At 46.7% G+C, this 24,928-nt stretch overlaps 1 protein-coding gene across 1 annotated transcript in view; it reads right to left on the reverse strand.

Moving 5' to 3' along the window:
* The window catches only part of ssbp4 (single stranded DNA binding protein 4), an 88,754-nt gene that overhangs the window by 58,097 nt on the left and 5,729 nt on the right, over nt 1-24,928 (reverse strand). Inside the window, exons 2-4 of the mRNA XM_070960340.1 lie at nt 19,869-19,941; nt 15,537-15,598; nt 7,150-7,234 (exon numbers count right to left, since the gene is read on the reverse strand). Coding sequence (XP_070816441.1) covers nt 7,150-7,234; nt 15,537-15,598; nt 19,869-19,941 — 220 coding nt within the window. The remainder of the gene's footprint in view (nt 1-7,149; nt 7,235-15,536; nt 15,599-19,868; nt 19,942-24,928) is intronic.

A 24,928-nucleotide genomic window follows, 5' to 3' on the forward strand; every position in this document is an offset into this window, starting at 1 on the left:
ATGTACATATACATGTATATGCAGTGTTTCTCCTGTGAGTGAAAATCTCAAATGAATCCTGTTTAATCAATCATCTCGCAGCCTTAAACGTGTCCTCACACACTTACAGAGAAAGCCCCAGTCCTTTATGTCCTCCACCTGCACAGTTTGCCAAACATTAAACTCCCCGGCGGACAGTTAACATGCGCTCCTGGACCTGTGCAACAGCAAGCAATCAAGTTTGACTTCAAAATCTAACTTTTTCTCATATTATGGCCACCACAGCGGCTCCGGAGTGAGCTGATTTAATTTAGAGACTTGGCGTAAAAAAAGAAGGAAACCCCCGAGTTAACCAACAGGAGTGTGTGTTTAAAGATAGGTTTCGCTCCCTTGGACCCCACCTGACAATCCTCGTAACCATCGTCAGTGTTTCAGACCTAATGAGGACCGGCAGTAATGGACTGCTGCTCCAAGCTTTGCTCTGGGAAGAGAGAACAGCTGGAAAAGTCGGCTGGAGACGAGCGGCGTCCCTCACTTTGAGGAAAAACCTCCCTTGAAATTTACTAAAACAGTAAAATGCTCACAAAATGAATCACACCAGGTTGTTTCCGCCTTCTCGTCGCAGACTCAAAGTTATAAAAACACAAAGTCAGAGCCAAAGGAAAGCAGAAACTAAGCGGAGAAAAACTCAGCAGAGGCATCATAATTACAGTAATTTATGTCTTTTTGAGCAGGACAGGATCTTTTTACACAATCAATAAATGGATACTGTAAGTCACCAGTGGGAAACTTCAAAGATGGTGTGTGTGTGTGTGTGTGTGTGTGTGTGTGTGTGTGTGTGTGTGTGTGTGTGTGTGTGTGTGTGTGTGTGTGTGTGTGTGTGAATGAGCGAATGAGCGCAGTCAGGAGACTTGGCGGGAGAAAACACCACAGACACAAACACCTCCGGCATGGAAGGTCGCCCTCCAACTTCCAGCCCCCCCCCGACAAATCGTTCGCTTCAGCCCTCCACAGTAAACCGGTTACAGTGATGAATGCCGCTTTTTTAATTATTGAACCACAATTTATTTCCCGAAAATGACAACGAATTGGCAGCATTCGCCCTCGCTTCACTGGGAGAGATAAACAAATGCCCCCGGGAGTTTCCAGTTTTTCCCAGAATGTAGTATTCATTTTAAAGCATTCGTTTAAATTTTATGGATGATGATGTTGCAACTAAGAGGGCATTCATGGGTAACTGGGTTAGGGAAATTAAATGGGACCGGGTTGGAAATCTGCAATGGATGCAGGGAGAGTAAACGCTGCAGCGTTTGGCTTCTACAATAACTTTGCTCAAGCGGGTTGGTGGCATTTTACGCTGCTCTGGCTAGCAAGAAGCACAGCTAGCCCCAAAACTCAGACAAACTAAGAAAGAAGCAGACTTGAAAAGAGTCCCCTGTGTCTTCAGACACCTCTTTCTTCCTGCATGCTCATACATCTCCCTCCCTCTTCCTCACTGTCTCTCCTCCTCCTCTCCCCTCCGCCGCTTGTCTTTCTGTCCCCGTCCCTGGTTTGTTGTCTGCATATGTCTGTCTTCATGTCTGTCTCTTGTCAAACACAGATCCGGGAGCCCGCGCTCGCAGCGCCAAGATCAAATGCTAAACCGCGGCACATTTTTTAGCTTGCCCAGAATGAACCTGCGAGGAAGGGAATCATAAACAATATTTGATCTCCTGCTTCTGTCACTTCCAGACCTCCAGCCGAACACACACACAGCTTGAGGGCAGCACTTTCAGGCTTTGTTGCTTCCCTCAGATAGAGAAAGGTATACACAGACAGAGGAGCCAACTGGCCTTTTTCATTTAGACGGTAACAAAGGTAAACAACGGCACACAAAGACAGCGTCCTCTCGCTCAACGCCCGTCTGCCTGCAGCCTGCACTCCACGCACTGTTTGATATTAAAAGACGACACAGGCGCGAGCGGAGGAGCTGAAGGAGGGAGGGGGGGACAGACAGATAGAAAGACAGATAGAGACGGACGGAGATGGAGACACAATGTTGTGGCACGCCGTTTGTGTGCGGCTATATTTAAACCGGAGCGTAAAGAAGACATCGATGTGCCAACGCCGGCTCCATTCCTCCGCTCTCTCCCCTTCTCCTCCTCATCCCTCCATCCATACCTACTCTGCCTATATTATGGATGTTATTATTATTCCTGCATGTCGTCATGTCGCCCCCGCTTCTCTCCTTCCCCCGAGCGAGAAAGCGGGCACTACTGGCACCCAGCCAGATTACCCAATCAATCTCCTCTGAGAGAGGGGGAGGGCGGCGGGAGGGAGGCAAAAGGAGAGAGGGGGAGGAATAAGAAAGAGAGCGTGGAACAGAGAGGAGAGGAAAGAAAGGGGGGGGGGGGGGTGTTGGTTGTGAAAAAGACCTGAGAGGAATTGAAGCAGGGAAAAACGGCGCAGGATGAGTAAATTCTGTCTCCGGTGAAAAGGACAGAGACAAAGACGGACGTGAGAGGGGAGGAAGGCTTTGGGCAGACGCGTGGCGTTAAAATTAGCGAGCACCTGGTCCGGCGACACGGGGAGCAGCGGGGACGTAAAGCACACACGGAGTCCAGACAAAGGCTCGGCCATCAGCGGTTGTTTACAGAGTGCAGCTCCTCCCCTCGTGCCACCTGTTACTGCGGTCCAGCCGAACAAATGTTTAACCCTCTCAAAGAATCCCCGGGCAACAGCCCACAGCGCACCTCCGTCTATCTGCCGTCTGCACGCTGCACGCTGGGAGCACAGCACCTCAGGGCTGCAGCTAACGCTCACTTTCATTATCTTTTTGTCCGTCCTCAGAGCCGAAACAATTAGCTGCTTAGTCGATCAGCTGAAGGAAAATTAATCAGCAACAATTCTGATGATTGATTAATCGCCTGGGTCATTTTCCAAATAAATATTTCCCTGTTTGAGCTTCTTAAATGTGAGGATTTGCCCCTTTTGTTGTCTTATATGATGATAAAGCGAATGTCTCTGAGCTTTGGCCTGTTTGTAGAGGTCACCTCCGGGAAGTGTTTCACTATTTTTGTAGACAAAATGATTTAGCGAGAAAATAATCTAATAAAACAACTGTAGAAATGCTCAATTTTGCAAAGCCCAACATGTTAAAATTGCCCATTTTGTCCAAAAATCCAAATACATTCCTTTTGAAATGATTTAAAACAGAAAAAAACTAACAAATCAAAGTGAATGTTTGGCATTTTTGCTCTATACGCGACTTAAAAGTGAATTTTTGACTTCAGACCCAGATCACACTCACAAATGCCTCCACACTGGCTTCACGTACCCTGCTCTACCTCCACCATCATCACGACAGTCCCTATCAACAAGCCGAGAGCTGAGCGGAGTCAGTGAAGCGCGGCGACGTGAGTGACGCACTCGTGGCTCTAAATCTGTGACGCTCCGCGGGCAGTGAACCCGGATTGGCACGAATCGCAGATGTTCGGGGTTGCGACCTCAGGCTGGGGCGAAGCAAAACGTCTGCAACAACAAGGCCGAGTGTATCACTTCCTGAAAGACTGTTTGTCTGTGATTGCGTGCACGTGTGTGTGTGTGTGTGTGTGTGTGCGCGCGCGCTCTACAGAAAACAGAGGCTCATTCTTCTGCCTGCTTTAATGTGAGAAAGAACGTGCGTGTGAACAAGCGTGTGCGCGCTCGTCAAAATGTATGCTTTCTTCATCACAAAGCTCCCGTCCTTTAATCATTCATATTGAGTTACTAAAGACGCGCCACGTTCTTCTAATCAAACACGTTTCCTCGACAATGTGCTCGTTTGAGGATCATCCAAATTCCGGCAGAAAAGGGGACTATAAGATTTGCGGATCTCTTTTAGGGAATAAACATGATTAAAAGGCAACGTGAAGAGGAACGACAGCAACACAACTCCGACAATTAAGACGACAAGAGAGACCACTTAAATTACTTAACAGAGGGACAAGACTTCACTTCTGTTCCAGCTTTTTATGATACAGTATCATCTCGCTCACTCGCGGCGTGTGTGTTCATTTGCATACGAGTGTGGGTGTGCGATCTGCACACGAGCGTGCCTGCGTGCGCGAGAGGCGATGATTGCAGATTCACCATCCAGGGGTGAAGCCAGCCAGCGATCCAGCCAGTCAGAGGCCTCCAGTTCTGGGAGTGTGGCCAGGGCTCCAATCCCACCACATTCCCCTGGATTAGCTGTCAACCAGTCCCCAGATCTGAGGATTAGCACATTATATTCCATTATCTTTCCCAAACTGGAGAGTCCACAAAGTCTACATCATCGCTCCGAACGGGGGCCAGTAGGACAGGGCTGAGTAAGAGGTGCCTTCAAACCGGGCCAAATTGAGCCAAACTGAGCCGAGCCAAACCAAATCTGTAACTAAGACTCTACTCTGGATCAACGTTGCCTAGCGACCACATTAGTTCCAGGAAACAAGTAAGCAAACTGTTTTTCTGAATATCAGTTTTACATTTTCTCATTGTTATCCACGACCAACTGACAGCTAAGCTACCAGAGGAGACGGTGACTTCTTTAAAAAAGGAAACACAAATAAAAACAAAGCGGTTTATCTTGCACACATTCCTCTTTCGCTGTCCCCGCCGAGCGACACGCGCGCGCGCAGAGAGCGAGTGTGTGCGGCTCCTGGGAGCCGTGTTGTTTTTCACTCTGTGATCCGGGGGGACTTGGGGGAATGAGGGAGCCGTTATCAGCAAGGGGCCGTGATAGAGACTTGATCAGGCCGTCGGTCTGCGGGGACCAAGGAGCCAGAGTTAATCAGAGACAGACAGACCCCTCATCACCCCGGGGATTCACACTCTCGCTCCCTCTTTCTCTCTGTCACACAGACGCACAAAGACACACACACACACACACACACACACACGGTAACAGTCGCACATGTGCTCACACACACCTACTCCTGCGTCCTCCTGCTGTCGGAGCCTCTGCCACACCCTCCGAGCACACACACTTTGCCGTCTGTTGAAAAAAGTTCCTGCATTTACAATCAAAAATAGACCAAAAGAATCTATAATGGACCTTTTATTATAAAATAGCTTCACTAAAAAGCAGCCCCCCCCCCCCCCCCCCCGGGATCAGCCACTGCCGGCTCACGCTGTGTAGCCAAACGCCGCTCAGAGACGTAAAACTTCATCCTAAATTCTGCCAAGATCCCAGCAAACGCACCGGCCTGAAAATTTGGGGAAACGTGTAAAAAATGATGCACAAGACGTCCAGAATATTTCCATTTGTTGAAATATTGAAACAATAAAATCAAAGAGATCTTGAATCTTGATTTGAATATTTCATCATAAAGCTTCAATGAGGAGTTGAAAGAAGACGGAGTAAGAGGATTTTTCCTACTTTAACGCCACATAAATGAAAAACAGAAAATAGTTCAAGGCTTCCTTATGTGCCACCAAGACAGCTCACACGCTCCGACCTCCTGAACTCGAGCCAGGTTGAAGGTCAAACAGTGGCGTCTGAATCCCTGAACTACAACTACTACAACAAAGTCCTCACAAGAACTACAAGAAGACAGTCTGCATTGGGTTTATTCCCCCTGTGATCTAACGTACACCCACACCAGCGATCCTGACCCCCAGCTGACACATTCATGCGGCCGCAGACCGAAACAGGTGGACTTTTAAATAATCCGCCTTTTTTCCAATGGCAGAATTTGAAGCTTGAAGTCCAGCCATATACTGACCAGGCCAGTCAAAGCGGAGCCGTTAAAGAGCTGACATGCAGGTATCCAGCTGGCCTACCTCTGGAGAAAGGTGTAGGAAATTATATTGCATTTAGATTAATTAGACACAGTTGTCAGATTTAATTAACTACTAGGTTTAATTAACCATGTAATTAATCTTATGGTGGTCCAACATATGCGCACACACACACACACACACACACACACACACACACACACAGACACACAGACAGGCTAGGAGACACACACTTCAGCTCGTGCCCGCACGCACACACATGCGTAGTACATGCACAACAAATGTAATCTGTTCAGCTGACAAGTGCTCACACTTTTGCTGTCAAGCCTCATAAGAGAGTTCAACTGAATGGGTGACTGGCTATGGGCTAAAACAGCCTGAATGAAAAGCGGATGGTAAGAATAGCGCCTCTAATCCATTTCAGGTTTCGCTCCTGCCCAGGTGGGACGATAATCTAGTAGCTGAAGCGGTCTGTCCAGTCAACATCCTAACAACCATGTAATCCTTAGTCAAATACCTCTCAGGCAACACAGTGCAAATATTTAATACAGCGTGGACGAGGCTAAAAGGAAGACGTCGGAGGTGAGGTGTGGAAATCCATCTGAGAACAAGTGAGCGGCCTCAAAATCTGCGATAACAAGAGCTGGACCAGAGGTAGCCCATGCGCTCAGACATCAGCCAGCTCTTTGTGTGTGTGTGTGTTCGATAGGTTACTGATCGACTGCTCTGACTCTTCAGAAGATGAGAGGGTCAAGGGGGCCGTGGACCCTGACCTTTCATCACCACGTCTGTCCCCTGCAGCCACAACTACCGTGGCCTCTCCGGCTCTAAATGTGTCCAGTGCATTGTTGGTGAACGTGTGTTAATGTGCTCGCGTGATCGGCCAGCTGCTTTATGTGCTTTGACCTTTACCGAAGCCCTGAGCGGACCAATAAATAGCCGGGCATTGCAGTGACCTTTCACCCCTGGTCGACAGTTTCGCTGAGACCTGAGGGGTCAGGGGTCAGCGTTTGAGGAAGTGCAGCCGGCAGATGAGCTCCACCGTTACGCTGCTGAGGCAGATGTTAGAAAACTGATATCGAATCGTGTGATCATGTGGCCGAATGGCACGAAGCCTCACCGTCAGACTCCAAAAATCAAAGGATGGAAGTCTGAGGGCTTCCCCATGAAATATACAAGCCGTGTTCAGAGGCGCTGCATTTTTAAAAGCGTGCTATTTCAGACGTCTGGTGCTGTCCCATCCAGCACGGAGGCTGCAGCAGGCGGACGGACATGTCAAAACAAGAACCAGCAGCATTATATCGCAGACAGAACGGTCGCTCCTCGCTGGTACGCACTCGGCCCGTGCGTGCGCTCACGAGCATGTGCGAGTGTGGGTGTGTGTATTTGAGCCTCTCGTACACAACTGGAGGGTTGGTTAAGTTCACTCACATAGTCATGGAAAGCCTTGGCCTCGCTGGAATGTTCACATGTCTCCCTCCGGTCCGGGGCAGCGCAGTACAGATCCCAGAATACACTGTGCACACAGGACAAGAGAGCGACAGCAGTTAGACACTTCAACTGTGTGATCGTACACATCCATTATGGGCCTGTTAGTGTGTGTCTGATGTGGATATGTGCCTAAAGGAGGCAGGTCTGTGTACAATGATCGGAGTGCTTAAAGTACATCAATTAAAAACAGCAGAAAGACAATATATTTAATGTCTGACCTCATCAACTTCAGTGATTTATGTAAATATCTGCTTATTCTGGATGTGATGCACGTTTCAAATAAGTTGGTTCAGGAGCAACTAGAGACTGAGGGTGCTTTTCATTCCATAAATTGGTCTCCTCGTCTCCTCCACTCGCTTCCTCTCCTTGCGTCTTAGCTCCGCCCAGCGAGGACATGAAAGAGGGATGCGAGGAAGGGACGTGAGGACGGAGGAAACGAAACTCCGAAATGAAAAATCCTCGCTCCACAGCGTCAGTCCGAAGCGACGTCAATTACTGATGACGTTTGCACAGCTGTAAAAGCTGTAAAACGTGATATTATGGTCAGATCTGCAGTCAGACTGTTCTACTCCTGATTGCTATTGATGAGGTTTCAATTATATGCCGTTAGAGGCATAACAGAGGACGGGTGTGCGTAGATTAAACCAACAGCCTTGTAGCCTTGCTTTAAAAAAACATAAATATATACCAAGAATTTTCATTAATTTCTTGGTGACAGATACAATTGTTAAAAGGACACAGTTGAAACAAGAATCAAGATTACATTTGTGAAGACCTGCTCCCGCCATGATTCAAACGTGTGCCACATACGACACGCCCCTTAAATAATGAAAGACTTCTGCGTAGGATACACCGCTGTATCCTCACTCTGATCTCCTTCAGAAGCCTCCTCTCTCCTCGCTCCTCGTCTCCTTCAGGTGCATTTAAGCAATTGGAAAATCCTTCATCATGGCGGAGGGGAAACGACTTCCGGGTCGACGAAGGAGAGAGGAGACGAGGAGGCACAATTCAACGTAATAAAAAGCACCCTGAGAAAGATGTGGAATGGTCCAAAAACACCTGTTTGGATCGTTCTACAGGTAAACAGGCTCATTGGTAACAGGTGAGAGGATCATGATTGGGTATGGAAGGTGCATCCTGGTAAGGTTCAGTCGCTCACAAGCGAGGATGGAGCGAGGTTCACCTGTTACTACAAATCTGTCTGATCAGTTTGAAATGTTTAAAAAACTGATACGAACACTAAAATTCTCAATTTTTTGAGGAATATAAACACGTGTTTCTGTGCCAAGAAGCCAAACTTGTCTCATACTTTGTGCTCAGCGTTCACACGAGCACCTTTTCTTGTGCAGACGGCACAAACAAAAGGGATGCTCCTCTTTAACAGGTCTATCTCTGTCGGGATCCTTCCCGTAATGTTGTCAGTGGCAAAAACGCTTAAAGTGGATGTTCTTTGACGGCGCGCAAACGCCCAGAGAGAGTTTATTTTATTCATTTTATGTTATTGTAGCCCGTCTCTCGGCTGCTGGCAACGGCGCTCTCACTCAATACTGGACCAATTTCAAAAATCGTTGTCCCCATTAGTCACTTAGACACAAAAACATGGGAAAATAGGATCCATAAACACAGATAGCGTTTGACTGGAATTTTTCCCGCTTGCCCCGGATGCTGAAATCTTCCAGGACATGTGGAAAAATGTCCATCACAGTTTTCCAGAGTCTGAGTTCACATATTTAAACATCTCGTTTTGCTCAACAAAACATGAAAATCCTATTATATTTAGTTTCCTATCAGAAATGACAGAGAAAACCAGCATACATTCACGTTTGAGATGTCGACTTCTTTGCATTTTTGCTTTAAAAATTACTTAAATGAACACCTGTCGACAGACTTATTGATTAACTGACGAGACATTTCAGCTCCACCTGACAGTTGTCGGCGCTCGACACTGCGGCCGCTTTTCGTTCAGCGCTCAAAAGCGCTGAGGTTCGATGTGAAGCTCTGCCAAACAGCCGTGTGCAAACAGGAGCCCTCCGCTCTGCAGTCCTTCAGTCCAGCCTGAAGCCTGCAGCTCCAGAGAGCTTTTATCCAGGGAGGACGGGTCACCAAATGTTCCTCTCAGCCTGCCCTGGCGACCTGCACGTTATTGACCAATCAGCTGTGATTATGTTACTTACTGCCCAATCAACCGTGCTCATATTAGTTAATTAGACCAATCCCACTCTCCAGGGCAGCAGGGGCCACCAGGTCCCACTCCAAATGGACCCTTAATTACTGCACTGAAATTAAGTACCTGCTAAGCCGGTCCACATTAAGGACTTCTCCTTCTTCAAGATATTGATTTCATGGACGGCGTATAAGAGAAACCGCTGAAGTCATGAGAGGAAATTCTTGCTGTCATTTAAAGGTGCAAATAAACTGTTACACGCACTCTTTGTGCTGATGTTAGGAGCAGCCGTGACACTTGATATGACAGACTGCGAAATGGAGCAGAAAATATTAGCTGATCGCCCATAACTGTCAGAGAATCGCTCACTAGCACCCTGTCACACGTTGTCATTGTTCAGCGAACAAGATGTTTGATTTTCACGGTTTGCTGTTATTGTCTCCTAAATACGGTGATTACTGAACGCCGCCGATCACTGATCTACTTTCCCTCGTGTTCTTTTTGTGTTATTCGAGGGCGAGGAGCGCAACAAAAGGTGTCCTAAAAATAAGGAGAACAGTGAATTTCAACCCCGGCATCAAAGCATAAGAACAACAATAGAAATGTGATATTAAAGTATTTAAAGATTAAAAGACAGAGTCGCTGCCCCGAGGCGCTCGGCGAGCACCGGGGTCCCCCTCTAGACAAGGAGGGCGCCGAAGGAGCAGAGAGGGGCTGTGCAAAGCGAAGACGGCAGTGCGCGCATATGGCGTGTGTGTGTTGTGCTGCCCTTCTGTCACTTGACAATAAAGCCGGTGTACATTATCATATCTATCGGTTTGGTGTTAAAGAGATTGCCGCTCCGTCAGACACGAGCCGCGGCGAAAAAGGCGCGACCATCGCAAATCCAATCAGCTCTCAGGGAAATGAAATGGGACGCGGGTTACAGTTTGTTACCGACACGACCAGGTAGAGGCGCAGGGGTGGGGGAAAGGTGATCTAACATCTCACGGCCTGTGAAGTCTGAAATATATTGCGATTTGAACAGCTGACCTGCAGCTGTCTGAGCCGCGCGGGGAAATCTCATTCTCTGCGGCTCTGCATAATCTGAAGCAGGATCGCTGGTGGACGGGACTAAACGCAGCAACCGAGACTTTCATTACTCTGATATTATTGTAGGTTAGGTTGTATTTTTCCATATAGAGTTAGCACAGGAAGAAAAGTGGGTGACAGGAGCCATTAGGAATGAAAAGGTGTTACGTTAACAAGCATAATTACTCTAATATCATGCTAATGAGAGGCAGACTTACTGAAGAGAGTGGTCAGGATGCAATCATCTACTCTACCATCTCATGCAGCACTGGGAGGGAATCCAGGCTGGATGGGACCATTGTTAGCTCTGATTTGACAATCCCACCCACATTTAACAGGGAAAGCCCATGTCATAGTTGTTGTCGCTTCCTTTTCAGAGACGCTAATCTTCAGAAATTATCTGGGAAGTCAACATTCGCGGTTAATTAGCACCAGCAATCTGCAAGAAATCTTGTACTCTGCACACCCTTGCAATAGTAAATTTTCTATCCAATTATCTAATCATTTCAATCTAATCATCTAATCATGGCAAGCTCTTTATAGTATTATGGGTAGCGGAGCCACACAACTCTGCGTGGAGGAAAACTTTAACCACTCTTACTTTGAAGAGTCACAGGAGAGATTCAAATTGCAGCTTAGGGTCACGCAAACTCTTTTTCTTTCATTCGAATGAGAAACAAGACTATAAAAATATGAGCTGGCACTGTCAGCACACACACACACACACACACACACACACACACACACACACACACACACACACACACTTTGTACCCAGAACAGAGGAGGAAGGGATTAGCGTCCAGCCGTCCAGAAGAAGACAATTACTAAAATTAAATGCCATCACGATAATTATTTGCAATTAACTGTGGTCTGACAAAGCTGGTGGTTACAATGTGCTTTTCCATTATAATAAGGAGAGTAAACAAAGACACAGAAAGACAGACACACAGGCTGCTGGTGGCAGGTCTACATGATAATCCTGTGTGCGTCCTTAGCCAGCCAGTGAGTCAGGAGAGACAGAAATATACATAGAAATGAAGAGCGAGATGGAGACAGATGGCGATAAGGCAGACAGAGCATGAGTGAAAGGAGCAGAGAGTCCAAAAAAATAAAGTTGCAGAGAGACGACCGTGTTGTCTCCTCTTATCAGAACAGGCTCTTCTTAATGGGACAAAATGCTGCAATCAAAGAGCAGAGGCGGGGAAACACAACCCTTCCAGTTGTCTTTATTACCTTGACTGAAGTACCAGCTATTCTCCTGGCAGCGGCAATGCATTCAGCAATCAGGAGGAAACAACAACATCACCGCGCCATGTAAATCAGCAACACTCCCTTTGGACTGTGGCTAATAATTACAGCAACTGTCATTGCAAGAAGACTGACAGCTTAAAAGGAAGCGGCAATAAAATGAAGCTGTGTGTGTGTGCTGGTAGATGTTCGCACACGCAGGTGGAGGATATTCCTGCATTCAGGTGCACGATGGAGACTTGACAGAGCTTCTGGCGTGAAGACAGAGTGATGAGGTGAATGCTTACAGCGAGCTAACACGCTTCATTTCAGCGAGTGTTTGCAGAATCTCCTGCAGTCTGAGGACTGACTGCAAAGCGTGAAGCACATGCACGCTGAGACGCAGCTCACAACGACGGCTTTTTCCGTCTCAGACTCTCAGAGGCTGTGCGATCGGTCATTATAAAATGAATTGAGCAGAAATGCTGCAGATGCTAATGGTGGTGTGATCACGTGGTTTTTGCAATTGCTAAAAAAGTTGATGCATTTTCAGGATTTTGAAGAAATTCATTCACTCAAAAAGTATTTCTTCTGGACTTGGCTTAGATTTGAACATGCTGCAAGTCTGGAGGATTCAGAAGAACACCAAGACCTCCGGTTACTCAGAGAGATGGCTACCACCATCGCTAGCCTTGTAGCTCGCACCGGCTAAGTAGCCTTCATTAGCCTTGGTTGTTTTGCTACACATTTACAGCAGTTCATGAACAAGTGACACCAAATACAAACAGACTACAGCTGCTTTTGAATTGAGCCGAATTGACTGTATTAATGTTCATATTGGATTTTATTTAGATGAAACTGCCACTAGGAGGCGGAGGTGAATGTTTATTTTTTGGACTCGGCCGCTCCGGTTTACGATCTGAACGGTGTGGTGTGAGGAGAGGAGGATGAATTATGGAAGGAGAGGAGAAGGTGAAGGAGAAGGAGGTGGAGAAGAGTGTCTGATACCTGTGTTTATAAAGAGAAGTCCAGACACTGAGGAGCAGGGGAGGGCTGTACTCTCACTGTTTTCTCTGCCCCTCACAAACAAGAATTTCAGCTAGAGGCTATCACAGACGATCCCACTACATACTGTTGTTGTGCTGAGGTTTTTATGTGTGAGTGTGTGTGTTTTGTGTGTTGGGGTGTGTGTGTAGAGGGGGTGCGTATTGAGGATTCAGCGGCCATCCAGTGAAAACTGGTTAAAGCAATCGATTTTGGGATAAGGAGGAGACAACTAGCAGCAGCCAATAGAGAGGGAGCTAATGACACAATCAACACCTGCAGCCCTCGCTGAGCCTTTTCTTTATCCTTCCACCCATAACAACAGATGTGGATGAGTGACCCCCACCACCAGCCTCCCTCTTCCTCCCCCAACACCTCCCCCTCTTACAGCCCGGGTCTCATTCTGAAGCCCCCCACCAACGCCTTCCTACAGGAAGCAGCCACAGAGGCAGAGACAGGAGGGAAGAAAACCCCAGTGAGGTGCTGAGGAGGGGACAGCGGGGGCGGGGCCGGGGTGGCAGCGGGGTCGGGGTCTTAGATTTGGCTGTTTAACACAAAAGAGGCTGGAATGCAAAGAGTTAATCCGTTCGGGGGTCTCTCTTCCGCAAACAAAGGGACAGGCCTCCAGACAAAGGTTGAGGGAGGGGGAGCGAAGGGTGAGGGATGAGGGAGGATGGTGGCTTTCCTACCATCTGGAGCTTTTGTTTTGGGGGAGGCGAGAGGTTGGAAGGGGGTTTGCTGGGTGGCGCAGGGATGGACAGGGGACTCCTCCCCCAGCGGCCGACCCCCGGACCCCACCCCCCGTGAGTCTCAATGTCCACGTGCTGCGCGGCCCAGACAGACGCCCCTCAGCTAGGTCATACAACACCGGAGCCCTGCCCTGCTCAGCCTGGCTAATCATCAGCCTGCACTCCAACTGCTCTCTGGTGCGCACACACACACACACACACACACACACACACACACACACACACACACACACACACACACACACACACACACACACACTAGGTCATCTCCCACACTGTGCAGAAATATATCAATACAGTCAGAACACAAACTACGAGCGCTCATCCTCCCTTTCTATTCCCACTCTCACACACACACTGGGCCGGTCTCCCTGAGCCCTCTTATTGGTTCGGGCAGAGGCGAGAGCAAACTTAAGCCGCGCTGTATGTTTGTGTATGTCATTCTGTCAGTATTACTGGTAGCTGTCCAATTGAGAGCTGTCAGGTTGAGAGAAGCCAGGCTCTTTGAGGACCATTATGAACCGTGTCAACAGGCTGCACAATTACAACGCACGCTGGGGCCAGAGAGGATGAATGAATCAAGCCGCATGTCCGGGTTTATTACACAGGGCTGGCCAGGGGGCTTTGGGGATGAGCAGGATAGCATGAATGACAAACAAAGCGAGCCCTGTCAAACCTCTTATCCTGGCTCTCGTGCTGCCTTGCTGAGGATTCAGCCTCTCAACCTCCCTGCCTGTTTGCCTGCTGGATTCTTTGTCTGCATCCTTTCCAGCTGCCCGGCGTCCCCCCCTCCCTGCCAGCCTGCTCCCCTCTTTGCCTTAAAGTCGGATTTTTCTTTCTCACAACTGGAAAGGGGGAATCCTACATTTGGGTGTTCCCATTCCCTCTAATTCAGACATGGAGAAAAACAGCGTACGTGTCAGGCGCTAAGCCCACTGACCCTGTTCTTCCAGCCAGATAGAAAGCGCTGTCCTCTATTTATCTAGCATTAAGAGATCTGACAGATTTGTTTAAAGACACAGAAAGAAAAGAGGAACGGCATACATCAGAGGTTTGTTCTGTTAAATGGAGCATCAGGTTAAAAAAGTCTCAAAATCGTGATGATTTTGTAGATGTTTAGACTGGAAGGACTGAAGGGGAGGTGATAATGCGTGAGGTGAAAGTGAAAGGTGCATGCCAAAAGTTAGGTAGTTATTTGGCCTCACCAATACAGTTAGGGACTGCAGCAGCAACAGAGGCTGTGACATGCAGCTAATGGGGGAAATTAAGTTACTTTAAAACCATAAATCGGCAAAAATGGCACTGCATCTCAGTCAAATGTGAACATACACACACGATACACATATTTTTAGATTCAGTGTGACTGTGATTTTCTGAGGATATCATTATATCTGATGTTCGTCACAAATCAGCGTCCATAAGTCTGCTTGAAATCAGAGGAAAAAAGGTGCCCCTTATGACTGCCGAACTTGCCTGAGAATCATCAGGTTTTTAAGTTTTCTTCAGTATCGAAGTAATCCAGTGAGAGTTGTGTGTACATCCATGGGTACGATGCAAAGAAGAGCTGCTCACAGCTAATTCGGCATACTTTTAATGGCACAAGGGCTCAAATTGTAGCCCACAGCATCACTCAGAGAATTGGAGGCAACATACTACTTATACATTATATGCCCCAAAAGCAGCGCGGGAACTGTAGCTGCAAAACTCCAAACTTTGAAAACCCCTCCCCCAGAAGATCTCTCCCTGATTCTGACTTTGATTGGACAGTGCACGCTTCGAAGTGAGGTTTAAAAAAAAAACAACAACAACAGTTCAGCTTAAATAACAGAGCAAGACAAGTTAGCTCACTTGTCAATCAGAGGGACGCCAGAAGTACAGCACTTAAATATGTGTGAGATGATGCACTTAGCATTCCCAGCAATTACTGTCCCTCTCCACCCCTGCACATTCTTTCAGACCATCAAGAGTACTTCTACGGTATGAATGTGAGCTGTTGAAAAACGTGTGTGTGTGTGTGTATGCGTGTCTGGTCAAAGAGAGAAAGAGCGAGAGCAGCGATGTATACATACCACCACCATGAGTGTAAAAATCCTGGAGGTTCCCCAAGTGTGATGTTCTTCTCCCATCGGATCTGAGGGGAAGAGAGAAGTGGAGCAGAGGAACGAGAAGACAGAGCAGGGAAATGAGAAATTAGACGCCGCGGCATGTTTTATGCATAATGTAATCATTTTGCTCAACTGTCCTTCCAACTTTGGACAGATGGAGTGATTGTCAGGCAGAAAAATAGGCCAACGGGCAGCGCGGCGAAGTGCGGTGCAGTGAGGAGTTTGTGGATAAGGAACTGTGACTGTCTTGAAGCGGCGGCCCTCTCCACTGCCCTCACAAACCAGCAGAGCCCCTGCCTGTATCTGGACACCGAGATAAGATCCAGAGAGAGATAACAGGCCGGCTGCCTGCCTCACGCACCGACACACATATACGATTCACCAGTGCGAGGGCAGCATGACAGCACCCAGAGTTTTTCTATTCATGCATACACAGAAAAATAGATCCAAGCTTCAGATTTCTATTTAAGCATCTATTCTATAGATTTCCCCAGTGCAGTTTATAGTGATGTGATGTGCCGTATGTGGGCTGGGCCTGTTGATTTAATGCTGCTAAAGAGCTGAGTGCTGCACTGTGCAGGAGAGCATGGAGTGGCAAAGTCCTCCCGGGGACAGAAGTGTAGCGTGCGTATACTATAAATGCGAGTGTGTGTGTTTGCGTGTGTGTGCGCGCTCCTCACTGAAGAGGAACAGAGGCTAATTGAGGCAGGAGAGTCCAGGTGATAGCGTTCTCATTAGACGGCGCTGAGCAGGTGTGTGTGTGCCTTCAGTCTACCTGTGAGGATAGAAGTCCCTTGTCTATTGAAACATTTCTATGGGTTTTTCTGCGAGTGTGTGTGTGTTTATGCATGAGGAGGAGACTGCCAGGTACGTGCTGTAAGGTGCTGCAAAGAAAACATGGACTGCGAAACAAGATGCAAACCAATAGAGGTTTATGGGAAACACTTTGCACGTCATCCTGCAGTCGATAAGTCCTCTAATGTGCTGCAAAATGACGACTGAAAAAAGGTTTATTTTAGTTTTAAAAAGCTGCTGCATGATTCAGACATGATTGAAGATAAGGGCTTTTTACCTGCTCTAACATCAGCCTCCTTCTTCTTCTAGTGTTCATCAGTTTTTAGTGTCCGTGAACTCTGTGCACTTTAGAGCTGCAATGATTAGTGAAGTAATCGATAAACAGAAAGTTCATCTTCAACTATTTTGATGCTTGATTTATCGTTCTTTAGTCATTTTTCAGGTAAACATGCCAAACTTTCCGTAGTTTCAGCTTCTCAAATGTGAAGATTTGATGCTTTGGTTGCCTTGGGTTATGGGAAATAATAATGGGTGTTTCTAAACTATGTTCTGATGTCTTATACTCAAAATAATGAATTGATAAATCAAGATTAAATGGGGGCTGCACAGTGGCACAAGCAGGTAGTGCGTGTGCCTCACAGCAAGAAGGTCGCAGGTTCGATTCCCGGGTCGGACCTTTCTGTGTGAAGTTTGCATGTTCTTCCCGTGCATGCGTGGGTTCTCTCCAGGTACTCCGGCTTCCTCCCACAGACCAAAAACATGCTCATTAGGTTAATTGGTGACTCTAAATTGCCCCTAGGTGTGAGTGTGAGTGTGAATGGTGTGTGTATGTACCCTGTGATCGGCTGGCGACCGGTACAGGGCGTACCCCGCCTCCCGCCCCCCGACAGCCTAGATAGGCTCCGGCCCCCCGCGACCCCGAAAGGGATAAGCAGCATAGAAAATGGATGGATGGAAGATTAAATGGCAGATTAATCGATGATGACAACTGTTAGTCGCAGCTGTGGTCCTCTTCCTAATTTCTTAGCTTTCAGCAGCATTTCTTAGTGTTGAACTGCTGTTTACAAAGTCAAGAATCAACTTTCACTCTTCGCCCTGTCGTGCACGATTTGCAGCACGTCTGTATTTGCGGCGCGTCTCTTCTGCCCCGCATGTGTCTTCTTGAATGTATTTCTCAATTTTCTCGTATATTTATTTACTTGCAGCCAACGTTCTCTTGATAGGACGTACGTGTTGTCAAAATGGTGAAGGTATTTTCTGCATTTGCTTGTGTTTTGTTCTCATGCTGAGGAGAAACGAGCAGGAGGACAAGAGGGAAACAGGGAGGCACAAAAAAAAAAAAAAAAAAAAAGCCGGATGATTAAAATGTAAAAGAAAGGAACACAGGAAGGACAGCCGAGCACGGAGACGGAGATCTGGTTTTCTGTGCTCGAGACTGTGATCGAGATGTGTCTAAGAAATCACGCCTGTTTGCAACCTTTCTTCAAATACTCGTGAGAACACTTAAAAGCCTCCTGCGAGGGCTGCATGAGGGGGGAAAGGTGAAAGGTCAAGCTGCTGTGTTTGCTCAGATATGTCTCCATTACTGTAAATCTAATCCAAACACATTGACTGTGACCATATTAGACAACTAAACACAAGCGACGCCGTGGTTCAAATAAACAAAATCATTAAGCAATATACTGTTGCAGGCGCAACATTTGAGACAACTGGCGTCAAATTGACTTAGCGGTCTTAGCATGCATGCCCCGTGGACATGGATTGTTTGTGTGTGTCTGCGTGGATGCCGTTTTAATCCCTGTTTGTGTAGATGTTGGTTTAATTCCTGTTTGAGGCCGTCTAAGTGTGCGTGGGTCTGTGTGTGCGCGTCTGCCTCCGGTTGCCTGCGACCCAGAACTTCACCCCTTTCCAGCAGCTCACCAATAACACTCAATCTCTGGGAGAAGATTCACCCACGAGGGCTCTGAAATGAGCGCGGCTCTCTGCAGCCACCACTTAATCTCTCTGCGCCGCTCCCCCATCTTTGCATCATATTTTAGATGTCCGCTCGTGGTCGTTGGCAGCTGAGCCGGCCTCCAGTGGCCCTGCCCGCCCTGCTGCCCGTCTGCCTGCCCGCCCGCACACTACAAGCAAAGGCAACCAATTTATGTCTGATTGCGTCTGATTGATACATCCACGTTTCAACGGCTGTGATTTGGGGCGAGCGTCTGATCTTTTTGAGGTATTTTTCTCGACTTTTTCTTTAGATTTTCATTTTTCTTCAAAAAAATTCGAAGCCTTTCCGACACAACAGGAAGAGATAAAACTTTTATAACAATTAAAATGTGGGCATTATCATCTGATATTGACAGTGGCAGTTCTTTTACAGCTTGTTTTATTGCCCAGGCCGAATAAAATAAATGATTGTGGTTGAAAACAGTGAAAATAAACCTCACAGAAGCTCTGTCAACACTACTCTAAAGGTCCGGCCCATTAAAGTCTGACATTTTAGGAATTTTAGGATTTTAAGGTTCCTGCTGGGAGTCAGATCAGACAATTTATACCAGTCTAATGCCTGTTAGCCGGTTAGCTTATCTTAGCACGCAGACTAGAAACAGGGTGAAGTCTTTGGAGGTTGCACTTGCTACCTAGCAAAAACTTAAGGAAGTAGCTGCACCCGAGCAAAGAAACAGTGCGAGACTACACCCTCATAAAACCACAACTTCTACTTTTTACACTTGAGTTTCTGTACAGGTTAGATAAATAAGATTTAATGTGATACTAGTGAGCTTTCGTTACCTTTAAATAGAGCAGGTTTCTAGTCTTCATGCTAAGCTAAGCTAACCGTGAAGTGATGTTAATGTGACGGTCCGCTGAGCTCGTCTGATGAAACGATGATCAGTATTACAGTTGAACGGTATAGACCAGACTTTGCTTGACGTCAGAGCCCTCTCAGGGCTTTAAGTGGGGCTGAATAAAGCCAGTAGGCAGGAGAGGTGTTGTACAGGAGACGGCCCGGACACGGGACCATTAGCAGGAAGGATGTCCATTAAGGAAGAGGATGCAACACATTAGAGACCTTACCTCTTCAACAGTTCAGGGGCCTAATATGAGGCTAATAAGGCTAGCAGACTGGGACAAATGGGTGAGTGTGGAATGGTTTCAAATGTTAAAGGGACTCTTAAATGAGCAACAGCACATGCTTATGATATGTCAAACTGCTCTAATTATACAGTGTTTATGATTACAAATTTGAGCTAATACTGAAGGGCGGGCAGTGATATTAAGTAGCCCGACCGATGCCATGTTTACATTGTCCCAAATTAGCAAACAGTCAAAAGAACATTGCGGTTGTTCAGCAAGTCTCGGCTCATTAATGTATTAATATTGTCAGCTTTTAGTCAGATTGCTCAACAGCTGCCTGAACAACTTGTAATGTGAATTCCATCCCTGCTCGTACAATAGAGGGGGAACCACACTCAGCCGTCAGGCACAGGAAGTCAAACTGAAAGAACGTCTTACCTCTGACAGGAAGGTCTGTGCTGATTTCTGTGCGCCGACATGCAGCAAATACTCATACACATATAAAGCTAACCTGGAAACAGAGACAAGAGAGACAAAGAGGGAGAAGTTAGTGTCGCGGATCGCAGCTCAAAACCTCATTTCACTCTCAAAAAAACAGCCCTCATTTGAAAGATTATTTCAAAATTAAAAAAAAACAAGCTGGTGCTCCCTCTTCATCCCCAAATGTGTCACACTTGTTTCCTTCCAAGTAGCCCATCAACTTAAGTCCAACAAATGTGCACAATTGGCAGAAAACCATCACAGCGTCATTCTAGATGGAGCTTGGATAAACAAGATTTTACAGTATGACGATCATATACGCTGTGGAGGGGTTGTAAATGCGCGATGTAAAGCTCTGCCGCTCTGAGCTGAAGAGCTTCTGTGGCACTCAGCCATATCCCTGTGGTTTTAGGAACTCTGCTGTTGGGGCAGAGTGGCTGAAAACAAAACGGTGTAGACGCTGAGAGAAACATGGACACGGGAGACGAAAAATATCCTCAAACGTGGCTCAAGTTGGACTCTCGGATGTTAACACGCTGCCTGTTGGATTCCTGTTGCTTTCAGGCGTCACGCACATGTTGATGCCCACCTTTGCATCAGATTTAAGGCTGGAGAAAAGGCCAAACAGCGGACGATGACTCATTTTTGATGATGAAAGATTCCTGAAGAAACTCATAATGAGCATCCCACCGGAGTCCAATCTCACATCCAAACAAGCGCTTAGTCCAGTGTTCACATTTTTGCTCAGGCTTGATCCATCAAACCCAAATAAGGTTCAGCTATGAGGCTGAGTGAGTCATCCATATGCTAAAACAACAAAGCTGCTACAAGGAGCAAAAGGCTAAAAGTTTGGTGCAGTTCTACAAAAAACAGCCTTTCACATCACAAAGAGTCATTTGAGTTGCTGTTAAGAGGAAAAATCTGCCTTTATCCAGTTTTAAAGGTCCAGTGTGCAGGAGTTTAGAGTTTCCCTTAAAGCTGCTGCTAAAAACACACGAGGCGTCCTCTGGAGCCAGTGTTTGGTTTGTCCATTCTGGGCTACTGTAGAAACATGGTGGACTCACATGGTGGAAGAAGAGCCTCTGTAGATAAAAATAGCTCATTCTTAGCAAACAAACTCTTATTTTCAGGTGATTAATGTGTGCGACATTGTGTTTTTAATGTGTTTTCTAATGAGAATTTTAATGTACGTAACGTGTTTTTGAGCACCCTGAAAAATAAAATAAACACTTATGAGAACATACATATGAATATTATATTCCATTTCTGCTAACAGATTGTCCTAAATCCTGCACACTGGACCTTGAACTCTTTCGTTGCTAATCAATACACTGCGTTTGGATTTTAAAGCGTTCCTCCTCGATCAGCTGAACAACCTTAATTTAACACAGAATAATGGTGGAAACCGTCGTGAGAGGAGAAACACAGTGACTGCACTCTGTTTGCACGCTGAACATTTTAGTCATGGGGAGAACAAAAAACACTTAACTAATAATACTAATAATTTCTATTAAATTGACTGACTATTACAGGAAGTCATGCTAATTCTGCCTCTTTTGTGACCAGGAATTAAATACACATTTGAACTTTCTGTGTGAAAAAACTCTGAAAAGGCATTCAGTTTGCGTGACGTGTCGACACAAAGAGCGAAATTAATGTTTTCACATACAAAGTAAAAGTCTGGTTGCCTGGCAACAGGATGACAAGACTCCACAAAGTCACAGCTCCCGGCTCAGAAATACTCCGCTGTTTATCCCTGTTTCCAGCCTGTATGCTAAGCTAAGCTAAGCTAACTGCCTCCTGTAGCTTAAAATATGCATGTAGAGATACAAGAGTGGCATCAATGTGCTCGTCTAACTCTCAGCAAGAAAGTCTCTAATTTCCCAAATGCTGTCAGAAAGTCACAGAGTGTGATTTTGAGCTGTTGACTCATTCTTGTAACTTGTTATTGTCTTTGCCCAGTGGTCGAATGTAACTTAGTTTACTCAAGTTTTGTAGCTAAATACAAGTTCAAGGCGTTCCAGTTACTTTTCAGATGACTATTTTTCTCCCTGTCCAGTGAAAACCAAGCATCTCCGAATGTGTTGGAAGGATTCATCTTTCCTTCGTGGGCTGAGAAAAACTTCCCAAACTAAATCAAACAAAACAAAAACCTTTGCTGATCCCACAGAATACTATGCTTTAAAGTACCCAGCAGTATTTGAAGTAGTTAAAATTAGCTCAACCTTGAACATATACAGCAACATGCACATTAATGCATCAGTAATATTAATAAATAAGAACATATATAACACCAAATGGGAGCATTTGACTGCACTTCAAGTGCATTTTGCTGATAATACTTGAATGCAGTATTTTCACCATCTGGTATTACTTAGTAGTACTTTCACTGTTTCTCGCCCATCTTTGAAAGACAGAAAAGGGGTCGAGCCTCCTGCATCTGTGCTCAAACCTCACCTGAAGAACAACTTAATACCAGCAATCACCACAAGCGCCTCAGATATCCAATATTTTGCCCGGTCCTGATTGGACAACACGTAAACCTCTCGCTCTGACCATTTTGGGGCGAAAGCAACCTTTTGCCCTCTCGAGGCAACTCAATGGTTTTACTACAATGCAGAGAAGCCCAGACAGACATCGCAGCCTGCAATCATCTGTATGCAATTGTCTCCAGGTCTGACACAGAGTGGAGGGGAGCCGCTGTGCTTTTGTGTACGGTGGGCGACTGTTTTTATGCTGATCACACGCGTCAAGGCCAGAGCAGACACAGAGTTATGATGTTTGGGTTGATGCTGGATGATACTGAATGAATCAATAATGAGCCGGGCCAGAGTTGAAGAACCTGACTCTTTATCTTCTCAAAGATATCACTGAATTTCACTACAATGTCTTGACAACCGTCTGCTTAAAAAAAATGATCTGCTACAGCTGGTCCAAACCAGTTTCAACTCGCATTAGACACTAGATGCTATCACGTCGTCTATTTCTCACTCTTACGTCAGATACGACTGTATCAACACCCATTTCAGATACAGTGTAAACGCTCTGTTTCGATACAAGGATTTATAGTTGGACGGCGTGTTTCATTTGGGTGTGTGTGTGTGTTTGTTGGGGGGGATGTGGTGACGGAGGGGCGGTCAGTGTTTATGTAAAGAGGCGTCACTACAGATCGCCTGTGCAGAGCGTGAGTCACCAGAAGGAGCAAACTGCCTGTTGTAAATGTTTAATACTGACCTCGGATGGAGCGGCCGCCCTGCTGCCGTTAAGCGAAACTGATCAGCGTTGTGTTCAGGAACGAGTCTATCGCGTTTAATTACGTGTTGTCTGAAAACTTGCACAACAAGACTGTTCAACAAGGCTCGCTGGAGTGGGACGTCCTTCAACAAGTGAATGTTATTTCCCACCTTTGTGGACATTTAGAGCAATCTGTTATGATTTTCGTGCTTTTCGGAACAGTGGCAGTATAACAAAAACCTGCCAAGTCAAAAGCCTGATCTTTGATTGATGCTCAGGGAGGGCATAGTGTTTTATTTACAGCCTAAAAAAGCGAGTGTGCTCTTTATGAGTGCTGTGAGATGATTTGGGTGTAGTGGCCACGCGAGGTATTGCGACTCTTTGGATCGTTTCGTGATGCACGCGGTCCATCAATTGTAAAACAATTTGGTCCACTTAGACGTGATTTAACAATTTTGTCCCACTCAGGTGCCCGGGGAGCCAACAAGAAGTCTGCAGGCTGGAAGCCTGAAGAAGCCCCTGGAGGCTTTTTCAGCACATGCACCCCGTGACCAACTTTCATCCAGATGAATTGGGCGCCATCTTTGAACACGGTATCCAGCTCAACCATCATATACAGCCCCCAAAACCTCTAGAAATCTGGTATGGCAGCCTGTTGCCTGAGGGGCAACGCCCAGGGCAACAGAAGCCCACATATATCTCCCTGCTGCTCATAAACCTTAATAGCTGTGAGTGCACGACAATAACTGAGGCTGACTCAGACGAGTGTATCAACATCGTTATCAGGTGCAGGACAGCGCTCTTTGGTGATTCGCTGACGTAACCCTCCACCTTCGTTTTCGCTCCATCAGCCCGAAGAGTTCAGGGGATGTTTAAGTTTTCAGGGTTCTGGGCAAAGTGAGGAGTCCGTCGGTGTCAAATAGAAAAACGAGGCCCTCTTTGCAGCGCGAAATACCCGGCGGCAGGCGTCAGCTCATATACACCCCGTCCGCGCCGTCCAGGATCGAACAGAGATTCCCATGAGCACTGCGGCGATGAAATTTTCATGGCAGAGCCCGGTGTGATCTGAGGGGCTCTATGCCCTAGCGATGGGCACCTGCTCCGGCTGCGATGCATTATTTAAAAACACTCATTCAATCCAGGCTTCAGGGGACACCTTTTGTTACTCTGTCAGAAGCAGTAAGTGTAACTCGGCTGAGGAGGAGACTTTTTTTCACAAGCTGATGGAGCACAGCCCGAGGAAGGCCAGGTAGATAAAGGAGGCATGGGAGGGGCTGTGCTGTAAAGGAGAGCTGCGTCAGAGGGAAACTGAAGGTCAGGGCTTCAACTTTCTTTTCTACGTGCGTACTGTAAACCTGAATTCCTTCCCCGTGAACCCTGCACTAGTTACACATGTCACTCAGGAATAAAAGATGAGACGCTTAGGAGACAAACCGCAACCACGCAGTCCGCATCTCGCATTTCCTCCGGAGCGCGTTTCGCTCTCCTTCCTCGGCTCAGTTTGTCCGGATGAAAGATGAAATTCAACAATAACAGCGCATTGACGCAAACGATGAGAAGCAGGAGATCAGCGCGAGTGGGAGGACGGCTGACCTGCGCGTTGACTCGGCGGGACATTACGATACGAAGCTGCTTACACTGAAAGAGACACAAAGCTGTTGCAGAACATCTGGTGTCTGTCTCTCGAGCTCCCCTTTGAGCTACGAGACCATTTGCAACAGCTCTTCCACCAAAAGGCAACTTGGGTGGGACTTCAGCTGAGGGAGAAAAAAAAAACCTACTCC

The sequence above is a fragment of the Chaetodon trifascialis genome, chromosome 4, assembly GCF_039877785.1.
Source record: "Chaetodon trifascialis isolate fChaTrf1 chromosome 4, fChaTrf1.hap1, whole genome shotgun sequence".
Classification (NCBI taxonomy): Eukaryota; Metazoa; Chordata; class Actinopteri; order Chaetodontiformes; family Chaetodontidae; genus Chaetodon; species Chaetodon trifascialis.